This window comes from Lepidochelys kempii, chromosome 5 (assembly GCF_965140265.1).
Source record: "Lepidochelys kempii isolate rLepKem1 chromosome 5, rLepKem1.hap2, whole genome shotgun sequence".
NCBI lineage: Eukaryota > Metazoa > Chordata > Testudines > Cheloniidae > Lepidochelys > Lepidochelys kempii.
The window spans coordinates 13,914,339-13,928,977 of NC_133260.1; the positions used below are offsets into that span (position 1 = coordinate 13,914,339).

The 14,639-nt window shown below is 45.4% G+C and overlaps 1 protein-coding gene across 1 annotated transcript; it reads right to left on the reverse strand.

Moving 5' to 3' along the window:
- IER3IP1 (immediate early response 3 interacting protein 1) lies at nucleotides 1-8,251 on the reverse strand. Its single transcript, XM_073343495.1, has 3 exons — nucleotides 8,081-8,251; nucleotides 1,770-1,871; nucleotides 1-202 (listed from the first exon to the last, which is right to left on the reverse strand). The coding sequence occupies exons 1-3, from the start codon at nucleotides 8,169-8,171 to the stop codon at nucleotides 147-149; spliced, it is 249 nt and encodes an 82-aa protein (XP_073199596.1). The 5' UTR covers nucleotides 8,172-8,251; the 3' UTR covers nucleotides 1-146.
- Between the last annotated feature and the right edge of the window lie 6,388 nt (nucleotides 8,252-14,639).

A 14,639-nucleotide genomic window follows, 5' to 3' on the forward strand; every position in this document is an offset into this window, starting at 1 on the left:
TAAGATAAATAGAAATTGTGTCTTTATTATTTTAAATTGAATGTCAAGTTTGACAGCTAAGCCATGTTGGATCCAATAAACTCATAGTGGTGGTGGGTGGCCTCTCCACTTCAGATGTCCAAAAACTCATTTTCAACAGATGGTCTTCAACCAAATAGCAAGAGCAACACAATTGTAATCGAGTTCACGGCTATTAATGGCACTGTGAAAAAAAAAAAAATTATGGACATTCTCTTTTTACACTGGACAGGCACAGAATGGCATATAATCAGAGAGCCTGGAAAATACCCATTAAACAGGGAGTTAGTTACTGCTTTTTTCAAATTTAATTTGGTTATGCAAACAGAGTTTGTGAAATGTTCTGGGGCCAACAAGCCAAGATACAAAGAACAAAATAGGAAGCAGAAGTACAAGCTGTATTTAACGTATGCTAACAGCCATCAGATGATAGCCTCTAGCTACTATCAACATGGATTAGACATGTATCAGTAAACTAGAAGTGAAGGAGCCCTGTATTTTCATTGAACATTCTCTTGAACCATCCAGGCCCCACTTACATTTAAGACTGCTAGGAATTATTGTGATTTCACTCACCACTCACACTTTGTATGTGAATCAACTGAATTATGATGCTTTAAGTAAGAATCGAGAGTCAGGTCAGTAATGAATTGCTAATTCTCGCTGCTACTATTTTGGAATATCAAGATTCCTGTGTGATCATGCAGAACACAATCTCGGTGGATGCTGGCCTACAAAATGTTTCCAGGTCTTTTGTTGTCTAGTGATATAGATTACTTTCTATATGGAGAAGTAAATATCTCCTTACTAGCCCAGAATTCTACAAAGGCCCTCTTTCTAGGAACTAGTTGATGTCATCTTGTTGCCAAATACATTGTTTAGGCAAAACTCATGACACTAACAGCCAGGCAGCTTGTTTTCCTGATGACTGAAAAGTCATTGAAAGAGTTTAAATCATTCACACAGCCCTTTTTGTTGCCTATTGGTCCCCTGACTCCCAAAGCCCCATTTCCAAAGCAGATCTGAGGAAGGTGAGAAGAGAATTGGAGAGAGCGGAGGAGGAGGAGGAAATGAAGAGTCCAATTCATGGTGGGATCAGCTCTTGCAGTCGGTGAGTAATTGGGGCTCCTCCTACCATACCCCTTTTTTAAGGTTTAATTTTATACAGGGGATGGCGATACAATAATTCCAGCTGTCACAATGAAGGGGGGTTGGATGGTCACAGTTTATGAAGTATGGAAGGTAAAAAAATTACATAAACTCTTCTTTCCCTGAGGCAGTTGCACAGCTTTCCATCACAGAACTGTAGGATTTTTTGTGTTTTGGGGTACAGGAAAGGGGGGAAAATTGCTTTCATGATAGGCTGAGCACACATATGGATAGGATGGTCTGCTGCAGAGCCAACATTACAAGCCTGCGTGGCTTGGAAGGCAGTGGATATATTCTGCTGTATCAAGCCTTTGGTGCCGCACATGGCCATTAATCATGTGACCTGCACCTTCCCTCTTAAGAGTCAATCAGAAGGATAATCCATGCATTTTCCACCAAGCAGCTTAGGGAGAGGATCGGAGAGAACTGATGGAAAATAATGAGTAAAAACCATAGCCAGGGGGTGAGGTCTGATGGTAAATATGGAAAAAGGTTCAAATGAAGCCTGTATTAAGGAGACAAAAGTCCTCTTTAATGAACCAGGCCAAGGCACCTGAATAACACACAGTAAGTACCTAACTAAACTGTTCTTTTCATCTTACCCCTCATGACTGTTCGCACAGATCGAATAAGGTTCATTAGCTGTGCTTTAATTCCTGGTTCTTCTCCGAATCCGCCAATCCCTTGATCTGTTCCCCAGCCAACTGTATAACACAAAGATTGTTAAACCATATTGAAAAAAATCACACACTTGTATTATTAGAAAATTTAGAAATTGATCTATCTTGCAAAAAGATTACTTTCAGCCACTAGTAAAGTCCTAACACGATGATAAAATCAGATTTCAGACCAGTAAGCCTTACTTTGGGACCAAGTAAATCAGTTGAAATAAGGAGTGAAAAGAGAATGATAAAACACCTAAATGAGTAGAGGAAAAGTGTGCCTATTTAACCTATGTCAATTCACAGAGCGTGTCAGAAGTGGATAAAGGAGAACTGATTGACAATGTATTTGGACTTCAAAAAAAAAAAAAAACCCTTTGATAAACCTCACAAGAGACTGTTGAGGAAACTGAGTAATCATGGGGTGAGTGATGAAGTCCTATTAAGGACTCAACTGGCTACGAGACAGAAAACAAAGAGGAGGAATATTTGTACCCCAAGGTGTTTTTTAATATATTTATTAATGAACTGGAGAAAAGGGTGAAGAGCGAGACAGCCAAATTTTCAGAGGACAAGGCTAAGTTAGTCAGGACTACAAATGTCCATGAGGGACTCAACAGAGTTAGACATATGCATAGCACAATGACAGATTAAATTAAGTGTTGACAAATGCAAGGCAGCGCCCATTGGAAGGAATAATTTGAACTGCTCTTATATATTGCTGGATTCTAAATGAACTAGCCACTCAGGGAAAAGTTCTGTGTATCATTGGGGATAGCATCATAAAAACCCCTGCTCAACATGCAGTAGTATTTAAAAAACAAAGAAGGTGTTAGAACATACAAAGAATGCAACAGAAAAAAATAGTGAAACTATAATAATACTATTATATAAAATAAATGGTATACCCTGACCTGGAATCAGTCACTCACAAAGAAAAAAGATACAGCAGAAACAGAGAGGGTTTAGAGATGTGACATATGACTGAGGTATGAAATACTTTCCCTATGAACGAAGTTTGAAAAGAATGGGTCTCTTTAGTTTGGAGAGGAGACAAATAAAAGGAGGCACCTCTGAAGTACACAAAATAATCAACTGCAAAAAGAAAGTAAACTGGTTGTTCAGATTTACCATTTCATGCAATACAAAAACAAGGGGTGACTGAATACAATTAACAGGCAACAAATTTAAAACTTATAAAAGGATTTAAAAATACACATCACAGCCTGTGGAACCCATTGCCACAAGAAAACCTTAAGGTCAAGGTTTTAGCAAGAGTTATTCATTTATTTTTAAGGATTAAACAGCTATATAGATGAGAAGATCCACAGTTAAATTAGAAAGGACAGGATTTTTTTCTTACTAAGGAATCCCCTTATGCTTCAGGATCTAAACCAAACACTGATGGGGGTTTGGAAGAAACTTTCCCTTTAGGGGCTGGTTATTACATAATTATCCACAAGAGGCTTCCTTTATAAGGGTCACAAATCTGGTCTGTTCACTGTCACAGTCAGGATACTGGACTAGACAGACAACTGGTCTGACCCAGTCTGGAAATTGCTATGCCTAGATTCTTCTCTTTGAGCACGAACCTACTCAGAATCCTTATTCCCTGATCCCAGCACAGCACAAAGTGGCCCCAACCGATTGTGTCCCCCGCATGAATCCACTGGGGAAGAGCAGAGAAGGGAAGCCACCAGCATACTTACCAACAATCCCAGTTTGGCCCATCACAGGGAAATGCTATACCCAACAAATTTCTGGAGTCTATTTATTTTATGAGATGTATGGTAAAAGTTTGTCAAGGGTGTTCAAAGCTTGGGATGGATGCTCTTTTGTGTAGTACAGTACAATACTAAGTTGCAATTTAGAGACCTGGGTTTTACAGAGAGGCAAAGGAGAGAACGAGGCAGAGAAATTGAGGACAGATCTGGGAGCAAGATACTAGGAACAAAAATAAAAATGAACACAAAATTGCAAAAATAAATATAAAAGAAGAGAGACAAGAAGAAACAGAGAGAACAGACAAGAGGGATGGAGAAAGAATCGACAAAAACAACAATGCTAACACACACACAGTGTGTGCCAGGTGCATCTCCAACACACCAAGGTTGGGAACTACTTACAATGGATTCTTCCTAATGGTTACATACTTTTATTATCCCAAATACATGATAAGAAACACATGCTTGGATACATGAACAGTTTGAAAGTACAAAGGCTACATTTCATATTATTTACAGAACCTGTAATGCTGCCAGATACTTACAAGGGATTGTGTCAATCCTATAAATCCCCTGTACAGAGAACTCCCACAGATTTCAATAGGAATTCACCTATAGCAGGAATGGAGGCTCTGGCCTTTGGATTGGGTGAGAAATTGGAAGATCAAATAAACTAAGTTTATTGCACACAACATTCCAGCACCTCAGGAATCTCAGAATTTATCTAAGAAAAATATACCATTTAATTTCAAATCATTCCTGGAGTCGAACAAAACTACCTAGTTTGCTGGATACTTCAATATTACTGACCATTTAATAGAAGAAACCAATTCATAATCATACATGGCTAAAAGACTCCTGCACACATTCCACTCTCCACCACTCAGACAAGAGCATGATGTGAGGCAATCACACGACCAAATGCAAAGTAGTAATATATCTGAAGTTGTGTAGATTCATGATGCCTCCCAGACCTTTCATATTAAATCCCTTTAATATCTATAAAAGGTATCATGATGGTTTTATGGCTTGTGTGCCTTAATTTGAAGCTTTCACATTAAGAACATAAGAATGGCCAGACCAAAGGTCCATCCAGCCCAGTATCCTGTCTGCCGACAGTGGCCAATGCCAGGTGCCCCAGAGGGAGTGAACCTAACAGGTAATGATCAAGTGATCTCTCTCCTGCCAACCATCTCCACCCTCTGACAAACAGAGGCTAGGGACACCATTCCTTACCCATCCTGGCTAATAGCCATTAATGGACTTAACCTCCATGAATTTATCTAGCTCTCTTTTAAACCCTGTTATAGTCCTAGCCTTCACAACCTCCTCAGGCAAGGAGTTCCTACACTTTGACTGTGTGCTGTATGAAGAAGAACTTCCTTTTACTTGTTTTAAGCCTGCGGCCCATTAATTTCATTTGGTGGCCCCTAGTTCTTATATTATGGGAACAAGTAAATAACTTTTCCTTATTCACTTTCTCCACACCACTCATGATTTTATATCCCTCTATCATATACCCCCTTAGTCTCCTCTTTTCCAAGCTGAAAAGTCCTAGCTTCTTTAATCTCTCCTCATATGGGACCTGTTCAAAACCCCTAATCATTTTAGCCAGTATATCTTTTTTGAGATGAGGAGACCACATCTGTACGCAGTACTCAAGATGTGGGCGTACCGTGGATTTATATAAGGGCAATAAGATATTCCCCATCTCATTCTCTATCCCTTTCTTAATTATTCCTAACATCCTGTTTGCTTTTCTGACTGCCGCTGCACACTGTGTGGAAGTCTTCAGAGAACTATCCACGATGACTCCAAGATCTCTTTCCTGATTAGCTGTAGCTAAATTAGCCCCCATCATATTGTATGTATAGTTGGGGTTATTTTTTCCCAATGTGCATTACTTTACATTTATCCACATTAAATTTCATTTGCCATTTTGTTGCCCAATCACTTAGTTTTGTGAGATCTTTTTGAAGTTCTTCACAGTTTGCTTTGGTCTTAACTATCTTAAGCAGTTTAGTATCATCTGCAAACTTTGCCACCTCGCTGTTTACCCCTTTCTCCAGATCATTTATGAATAAATTGAATAGGATTGGTCCTAGGACTGACCCTTGGGGAACACCACTAGTTACCCCTCTCCATTCTGAAAATTTACTATTTATTCCTACAATTTGTTCCCTGTCTTTTAACGAGTTCTCAATCCATGAAAGGATCTTCCCTCTTATCCCATGACAACTTAATTTACGTAAGAGCCTTTGGTGAGGGACCTTGTCAAAGGCTTTCTGGAAATCTAAGAACACTATGTCCACTGGATCCCCCTTGTTCACATGTTTGTTGACCCCTTCAAAGAACTGTAATAGATTAGTAAGACATGATTTCCCTTTACAGAAACCATGTTGGCTTTTGCCCAACAATTTATGTTCTTCTATGTGACTGACAATTTTATTATTTACTATTGTTTCAACTAATTTGCCTGGTACTGACGTTAGACTTACCCGTCTGTAATTGCCGGGATCACCTCTAGAGCCCTTTTTAAATATTGGCATTACATTAGCTATCTTCCAGTCATTAGGTACAGTAGCTGATTTAAAGGACAGGTTACAAACCATAGTTAATAGTTCCGCTATTTCACATTTGAGTTCTTTCAGAACTCTTGGGTGAATGCCATCTGGTCCCGTTGACTTGTTACTCTTAAGTTTATCAATTAATTCCAAAACCTCCTCTAATGACACTTCACTCTGTGACACATTACAGGATGTCAAAATATTTATCAGTAATATTTTGTTCAACAAGGGAGACTGAGTACTGGGGAGTGTGGGGGCATAAAATCCCTTAACCAGGAGGACTACAGTCTTAGGTTTTCCAGTTGTACTAGAGGTTTCCTTAGCATGATTTACAACTAGGGCTTATTTTTTTAAAACACTGGTTTATATGTAATTTAGCATTCAGTGTAGACAAGGTCTGCTGTGTTTAAAATTGTATTAGCTGGTCACAGGTATACCATCTGACAACTTTAAACACAGCAGGCCATGTTTACATCATAGCCCCATCTAGAGTAGGGCAACAGATCCTTTTAAAAACCTGTTATTCCTTCCCTAAAGTTGACCATGACCAGTTAACATTTTTAAAGGCGTTAAACCCTGTCTACACTAATGATTCAGAGCATGGTAACTAATATGCTTTTAAATATGGACCTATTCTCTTAGTCTAGACACGTGCCGGGAGCTAGATCCAGTCTGACACAGCACTAGTTAACACACATTATAATGCATTATACATAAAGCTACGATTTTGTCATGAATATTTTTAATAAAAGTCACGGACAGGTCACGGGCAATAAATAAAAATTCACGGAAGCCGTGACCTGTCTGTGACTTTTACTAAAAGCATCCCTGGCAAAATGGAGAGGGAGGAGGATCCAGCACCCTGCCCCAGTGGCGGGGAGCTGTGGCCCCCACCCCTGCCCAGTGGCTGAGCAGCTGGAGGGAGATCCCCCTAAGTAGCTGCCAGGGTCCCCCCCCACTACCGCTGCTGGCAAGCTCCAGTTCCCTCTGACGTCACTGGTGGGAGCTGGGGGGAGATCCCCCACCACCTGCAGGGCTGGGAGCTGCAGGGGCCCCACCACCCGTGGCAGCTGGGGAGCTCCAGCATCCCTCAGCCATCCATGGCGGCTGGAGATCCCTGGGTCCCCCTGCCGCCGGGGACCCGGGGCGAGGGGCAGGGCTCTCCCACCATCCGCGGCGGCTGGAGAGCTCCGGATCCAACCGCCACCGCTGGCGGCCGGACAGTTCCAGGGTGCCCTGCCACCCATGGCAGCTTGGGGGGGGGGGGCAGCAGTGGCGGGTCAGCTGCGGGCTTTCCGTTAGGGAGGGGTCCCCCGCTGCCGGCGGTGGCTGGGCTGCTGCGGTGCCCCAGTGTCAGGGAGCTCTCTGGAAGTCCACGATCGTAGCCGTAAGTCTGCAATCTAGAAAGAGCGGCCCAATACGAGAGATCACCACCTCTCCCCCCCCCGCGTGTCTCGCTGTAACGCACACCGGCATTTCCCAGCCCGGACACGCCCGCAGGCGAGCCCCAGTGCCGAGCGCTGCCCTCCCCTCCCCTCCGCGCGGGCCAACGCCTGCCCGCTCTCCGACGGGCCCGCCTGGCTAGCGGGCAGCGCGGGCCGACGCCGGCAGCAGGACCCGGGGAAAGGGAACCGCCAGCTCCGGCGGGACCCGTCCGGCCACCTCACCCCGCTTAAACAACGGCCGGAGAAGGCCCGGCCCGGTGCTGCTGCTAGGGGCGGAAGGGCCCGGAGATGCCCGAGCGCCCGCTGCGGGAGGGAATGATGCCCGGCCCCCCCCGTGCAGCCCGGGCCTGGGCGCGGTCCCCAGCGGCAACCCAAGGGAGGCGCCCGCCGGCACCGGGGGCAGGCAGCGACCCCTCCCGGCCCCACACGGGCGGCGGCTCTGACCCCACGCTCCAAGGGGCGGGTGGCGGGGGGGGGGGGGGGTTTCTCCGCGAGCCGGGGTGCGGGCCCCTCACCGTTGCGGAGGAAGCGCTCCTCGTGCAGCACGGCGATGGCGTTGACGACAAGCAGCGCGGCCTGCAGCAGCGAGTACAGGGTGAAGGCCATGGCCGCCGCCGCCGCCGCCCCCGCCGCGGCCTCCCCGCGCGCTCAGCCCGCCGCCGGGGCGGGGCCGGGACGTGGCAGGGCTGGGCGGGGAGCGCGCGGGGGGCGGGGGCCGCGGGCCGGCGCCGCCCCGGGCTGAGGGGCGGGAGCCGCCGGCCGCCTGGCGCGGATTGAGCCCCCGCCTGCGGGGCAGGAGTAAACCCACGTTGCTCCGGGGGAGAGGCCCCGCTATGCCTGAGGAGGGACGAACCGAGCCTGGCGCCCTCCTGGCAGGGAGGCAGCGATTTGCCGCGTCTGTCTGACAGGGCGGCGTTTCCTCGCCTTCACACAGGGTGGGGTCCCGGCTTGGGTCGGTCGGGCTCCCCGCGCTGTGACCCCAGCGAAGCCCGTGGGGCGCCCTGGTGTAGCCCACTGCAATGGGAATGCTCCGGTACCCGGCCGGCACCGTAGCTGCCCGCAGACCCCTTTCGGGGGGACCGCCCCTGTGTCCCAGCAAATCCCATTCTTCCCCTGCTAAAAGCGCTCTTGTTTCAGTGGGATGAAAAGGTGCAGCCCCCCTACTTTTCTCCCCAAGTGTCCGTAGAAATGTGATCAGGGTCGGTGACTGTCAATTTCACCGCAGACACAAGCCCATGAAAAAATGTTTCCACCCATACTAATCAAAATTTACAGCTTGGCAAAGTAAGAAAAATGCTGTCTGAGAACGCGTTCGCGCGTGTTTTAAGGCTATTTACTTTGTATACTTTGATGTGCGATGTTGACAGTTTGTGTTTTCAGGTTTTAAAGCTTTAACGTTTTGAATCTCAACATCCACTATCATTAAATAATTATTTTCTAACACACACACCCCCCCCCGCCATTGTCTGACATCCCTCCATAACTGTGAAAATTTAAATGGATAAACATTTTAAAAAAACGTAAAACCTATAATTTTGCACAACTGTGAGCATTTAAATTGATAAAATAAAAAGCTTAAAAATAAACATCAATATCTGTTGAAATTCTTTAAAAATCAAATTCTGCAAAGATTACATACAAATATGCCATTTTTAGCTGTTATGCATGAGTCAGTAATTCTCATAATTTTAATATTAAAACACATGCTACATATATAGGATTCACATACACTGTAAGTAGATATATTTAACCAACATACCAACATTGTGACATAGAATCATAGGACTTGAAGGACCTCGAGAGTTCATCTAGTTCAGTCCACTGCACGCATGGCAGGACTAAGTATTATCTAGACCATCCCTGACAGGTGTTTGTCTAACCTGCTCTTAAAAATCTCGAATGTGCTAACAGAATGTTGGTAATCATTAGGAAAGGGATAGATAATAAGACAGAAAATAATATATTGCTTCTATATAAATCCATAGTACACCCACATCTTGAATACTGTGTGCATATCTGGTTGTCCCATCTCAAAAACGGTATATCGGAACTGGAAAAGGATCAGAAAAGGGCAACAAAAATTATTAGGGGTATGGAACAGCTTCCATATGAGGAGAGATTAGTAAAACTGGGACTTTCCAGCTTGGAAAAGAGACGACTAAGGGGGGATATGATAGAGGTCTATGTAATCATGACTGGTTTGGAGACAGTAAATAAGGAAGTGTTATTTACTCCTTCTCATAACACAAGAACTAGGGGTCACCAAAAGAAATTAATAAGCAGCAGGTTTAAAACAAACAAAGGGAAGTATTTCCACACACAACACACAGTCAACCTGTGGAACTCCTTGCCAGATGATGTAAAGGCCAAGACTATAACAGGGTTTAAAAAAAAACTATGTAAATTCATGGAGCATAGGTCCGTCAATGGCTATTAGCTGGGATGGAGGGGATGCAAAACCATTCTCTGAAGCAGTGGTTCTCAGTCTAGTTACCATTGTGTGCCTCATATGCAGCTCTGTGTGTGTTTTGTGGACTGCATCCACAAAATATATATACTACTTGTCTGGCCCTGAGGATGTCACATGGGCTACAGTTGTGTGCATAGGCGGTGGGTGGCATAAGCAGGGGGAGGCATTGTCTCTCCAAACAGCCAGGGGACCCCGCCCCCTTCCATGACACTCCCTGCGTGTGGCTGCAGCTCCCAGTAGTTCTCCCAGCTCCGAGTCCAGCAGCAGCCTCCCGCGCTGCAACCTGTGCTCCGGAGCTGGAGAGGCTGGGGTCGCACGCTGCCTGCCTTCCCGCCTCCCTCCGCCCGCTGGGCTGGGGAGGCTGGGACCACAAGCCGCATGCCTTCCCGGCACTCCTTTGGGTCTGCGGGGCTAGCTGCAGGACTGGGCCTGTGGCCACGGTGGGGGGGACAGCTCTGGTGTGTGGGGGGGAAGCTGGGCTCCGGCAGGTCCTCAGGCTGAAGGGGCGGGGCCTCAGGTGGCAGGGGCAGGGCTGGGGGGTTAGCTTTCCGCAGCCAGCGGTTCATGCACTGCCCATGGTTGCATGCTGATTGGGCCGCAAGCAGCCCATGGGACACTTCTCTGAAGTGTCCCTAGCCTCTGTTTGCTGGATGCTGGGAATGGGCGACAGAGTGTGGATCAGTTGGTGACTATCTGTTCTGTTCATTCCTTCTGAAGCACCTGGCATTGGCCTAGGGTTGCCAACTTTCCACTGGCACAAAACCAAACACCCTTGCCCCGCCCCCTGCCCCTCCCCATCCCTCCTCTGTGGCCCCGGCCCCACTCACCCCATCCCCTCCTCCCTCTGTCACTCGCTCTCCCCACCCTCACTCACTCACTCATTTTCACCAGGCTGGCTCAGGGGGTTGGGTTGCGGGAGGGGATGAGGGCTCCATCGGGGGGGCAGGGATGAGGGATTTGGGGTGCAGAAGGGGGCTCCAGGCTGGGGCTGAGGGGTTTGGAGTGCAGGAGGGGAATCAGGGCTGGTGCAGGGGGTTGGGGCACAGGGCTGTGTGAGGGCTCTAGCTGGGGATGCAGTTTCTGGGGTGGGGCTGGAGCTGAGGGATTTGGGGTGCAGGAGGGTGCTCTGGGCTGGGACTGAGGGTTCAGAGGGCTGGTGGGGCAGGGGGTTGGGGTGTGGGGGGGCGGGTAATGAGGGCTCCGGCTGGGGTGTGGGCTCTGGGGTGGGACTGGGGATGAGGGATTTGGGGTGCAGGAGGGTGCTCCGGGCTGGGACTGTGGGATTCAGAGGGTGGGAGGGGGCTCTGGGTTGGGGAGGGGGGTTGAGGCACAGCGGGGGGGAGTAAAGGCTCTGACTGGGGGTGCGGGCTCTGGGGTGGAGCTGGGAATGAGGGGTTTGGTGTGCAGGAGGGTGTTGCAGGCTGGGATTGAGGGGTTTGGAGGGCAGGAGGGGGATCAGGGCAGGATTTGGGGCCCAGGAGGGGGTCAGGGAAGCTACCTCAAGCAGCTCCCAGAAGCAGCGGCATGTCCCCTCTCCGGCTCCTACACGGAGGTGCGGCCAGGTGGGTCTGCGCGCTGCTCTGTCCACAGGTTCCTGGCCAATGGCAGCTGTGGGGACAGTGCTTCGGGTAGCGGCAGCGTGCGGCGCCCCCAGACTGCCCCTATGCGTAGGAGCTGGAGGTGGGACATGCCGTCTGCTTCCTGGGAACCACGCGACGCAAAGACTAGCAGGGAGCCTGCCAGCCCTGCTGCACAGCGCCACCAACTAGACAGTCAACAGCCCAGTCAGCGGTGCTGACCGAAGCCACCAGGAACCCTTTTCAACCAGGTGTAGCAGTCAAAAACTGGACGCCTGGTCACTCCATATTGGCCACTATCGGAAGACAGGATACTGGGCTAGATAACCTTTGGTCTGACCCAGCATTGCTGTTCTTATGTTCTTATGGGCAAGCTGGACACACAGCACCATCCTGATGAGGCCTCATGTTCTAGAGACATGGATAAAGGTAGCAGGGGACAAATTCTGCATTCCTTTTACATCCTGTTGTAGCCAGTGGCAATTCTGGGTGTGCAAGGAATGCAAGAATGGGCCTTAGAGTGCACTTAAATTGGTTAAAGAAAGAATGCCTTAATTAGTGTTCATGTATTAATCAATTAATTTTATTGAAGTCCTTTGAAAATATTAAACACTATATACATGCTAAATATTGTAATTATGCTATTTATATTTAATTTGATGCATAACATCTGTGGGTTTATTTATTTAATTTTAATTTTTGTTTATTTAAATGTTTGCACTAGTAGGAAATAAAAAAGTCAACTCAGATCCCCATTGTTGTCTATCCAAAATATAATGTCCGCAGGAGTCAAGATTTCTAATAGATTCCAAAATAAAACAATTATATTTTATATTATACAGATTGGGGCCTCTAGGCACGACTGTAATACAAATAACAAAAATAATATTAACTGGTGCTCAGGGATACTGTATAGTTATTGATGTGTAAATGTACAAATTTTTCTCTCTTGCATCCTTCAGTCTTATTGGCTGAGGAGTTCTGATTTGCATAATCACACTACTTTTATTTCTCAATAATCATACAGTATGCAAACCCCTTAAGTCTGAGTGGTTGATAGCTTTTATTACCCAATCAGAGCACAATGATTTGCATAATCACTGCATTTTGATAGTTGCTATAGTCATTTTGCTTTGATAGCTATAGTGGTTTTGTGCTTAACATATTTGACTGGGACTCAGGCAGCACGGGTTCTAATCTTTTCGCCATCATAGATTCTCTATGTGATCGTGGGCAAGTCACTTGCATCTCTATATCATGGAGGCAAGTACCTCCCTGTCTTACAGATACATTGTGAGGATACATCCATTAATGGTTGTGAAGTGATCAGTTACTACAGTGATGGAGCCAGTACAGGTATGGTCAATAGATACTTACTGAATTTTCAAGCTGTATGCCAGCCACAAAGGCTATTTATCAGTTCCCTCAGCTTTATTTCCGGGAAACACCTCAGTCTTTGGTACAGCACTTTAGTCCAAGGTATAGGTTTGTGGATTTAAATAATCATGATATTAATTTAATATTAATTGATTGCCAGATGGAACTGAAAACAAAGAGATCACCATTTGTCTAAAAGTGTAGAATATCATATATTATTAATTTTTCCTTTCTGTAAATTCTTTTTGTTAACAATGGAACATTTGTCATATTTGTAGGGGAGGAATGGGGGGGACGAGGCACGGCTTGCAGAAAGAAACCAGTAATACAAATGTTTGCCAGTTAAAGCCCAGGATCATAAATAATCCCAATTCAGAAAAACAATTAAGCATGTGCTTCATTCCTGTTGAAGTCAATGGAATTTAAATCCATGCTTAATTTTAAGCATGGGTTTTTCCAGTCACATGGCCTAACATCTTTCCAAATTTCCGCCCTGCTCCTGCAAACACTTTTGGATGTGTTTAATTGTACGCATTAACAATCTCATTGAAGTCAATGGGACTACTCAATTGAGTAAACATAAGCAAGTTTGTAGGACTGAGGCCTTAAATATAACTTCTTTATTTTTCATCTAGAATTTTTGGAACTGCAAGTTTAAAATTTTAAAACAAAGCAATTTTAGTTGTCCAAGACAAAACAACAGTTTCTGAATATTTTTAAGCATGAAAAATAGCCATTTCTCATGCTTCTGTAAATAAAAAATAGCCAATCTGAATTTTGCCAACCTTCCCAGTTTTAAAAAAAAAAATCAACTTTAGGCAGAAAAACTTTCAGCCAAAAGGGTCATTACTATTTTTCATATAATTACAGGTGCTGGAATAAAGTGGTCTAGAATGGGAGTGCCTTCTGTATTCAGCTATAACTTATAGCTTCCTGGTAACAACAGATAAAAAATACAGATAAATATGAAATACAGATAAAAAGCCGGTTTTTTCTAGTAACGACTGTCAACAAGAACCATTTCCTGTGCAATATCCCTGTGAAACCCAACTTATAAATAAATACTATCCTCAGTGAAGTACGGTACTAAAAAAATAGATTTTTTAAAAATAAGAATACAAGTTATGGCTTGAAATTTTTACCCCATAACTAAGATGTATTTCCACAGAACAGCTGCTGTAAAGCTTGCATAAATTTGATATGATTTTCATCTTTCTAAAATCCATTATGGCAACTTAACAACCACACAAGTCTTATCTTTGAATCATCACATTACTGTGGTTGAAAAGAAAACCAGACAGAGTTGCTTGCATTAAAGAGGAAAACGTATTTTTGACGCAATGGGAATGTTACCTTTCATCACAGTAGATTTCTGTGGTACCATCTGAAGAGTGTAGTCAATCATCATAAAGGAGAGTTTGAGACTACTTTACAAATGTCAAAGGCTTACCACTCCGGCTGGAGAAGTGTTTTGAAGTCCTGATATTTTTCCATAATTTTAGCTTTGCCCTTGTTCATTTGTTATTCTGTAGTGTCATAAGTTTACAGAATACAGTGCATTGGGCGTGAGGGTGTTGATGGTGTTAGCACCTTTCAGGAGGCATTCAGCACCTTTCAGGATTGGATCCTTTGATAGCATCCATTTTATGA

Coding starts and splice junctions, on each gene's coding strand:
- IER3IP1 (XM_073343495.1), bottom strand. CDS start 8,171: ATGGCCTTCACCCTGTACTCGCTGCTGCAGGCCGCGCTGCTTGTCGTC. Junction 1,872..8,080: donor GGAGCGCTTCCTCCGCAACG/GTGAGGGGCCCG, acceptor TGTGTTATACAG/TTGGCTGGGGAACAGATCAA. Junction 203..1,769: donor TGTGCGAACAGTCATGAGGG/GTAAGATGAAAA, acceptor TTTTTTTCACAG/TGCCATTAATAGCCGTGAAC.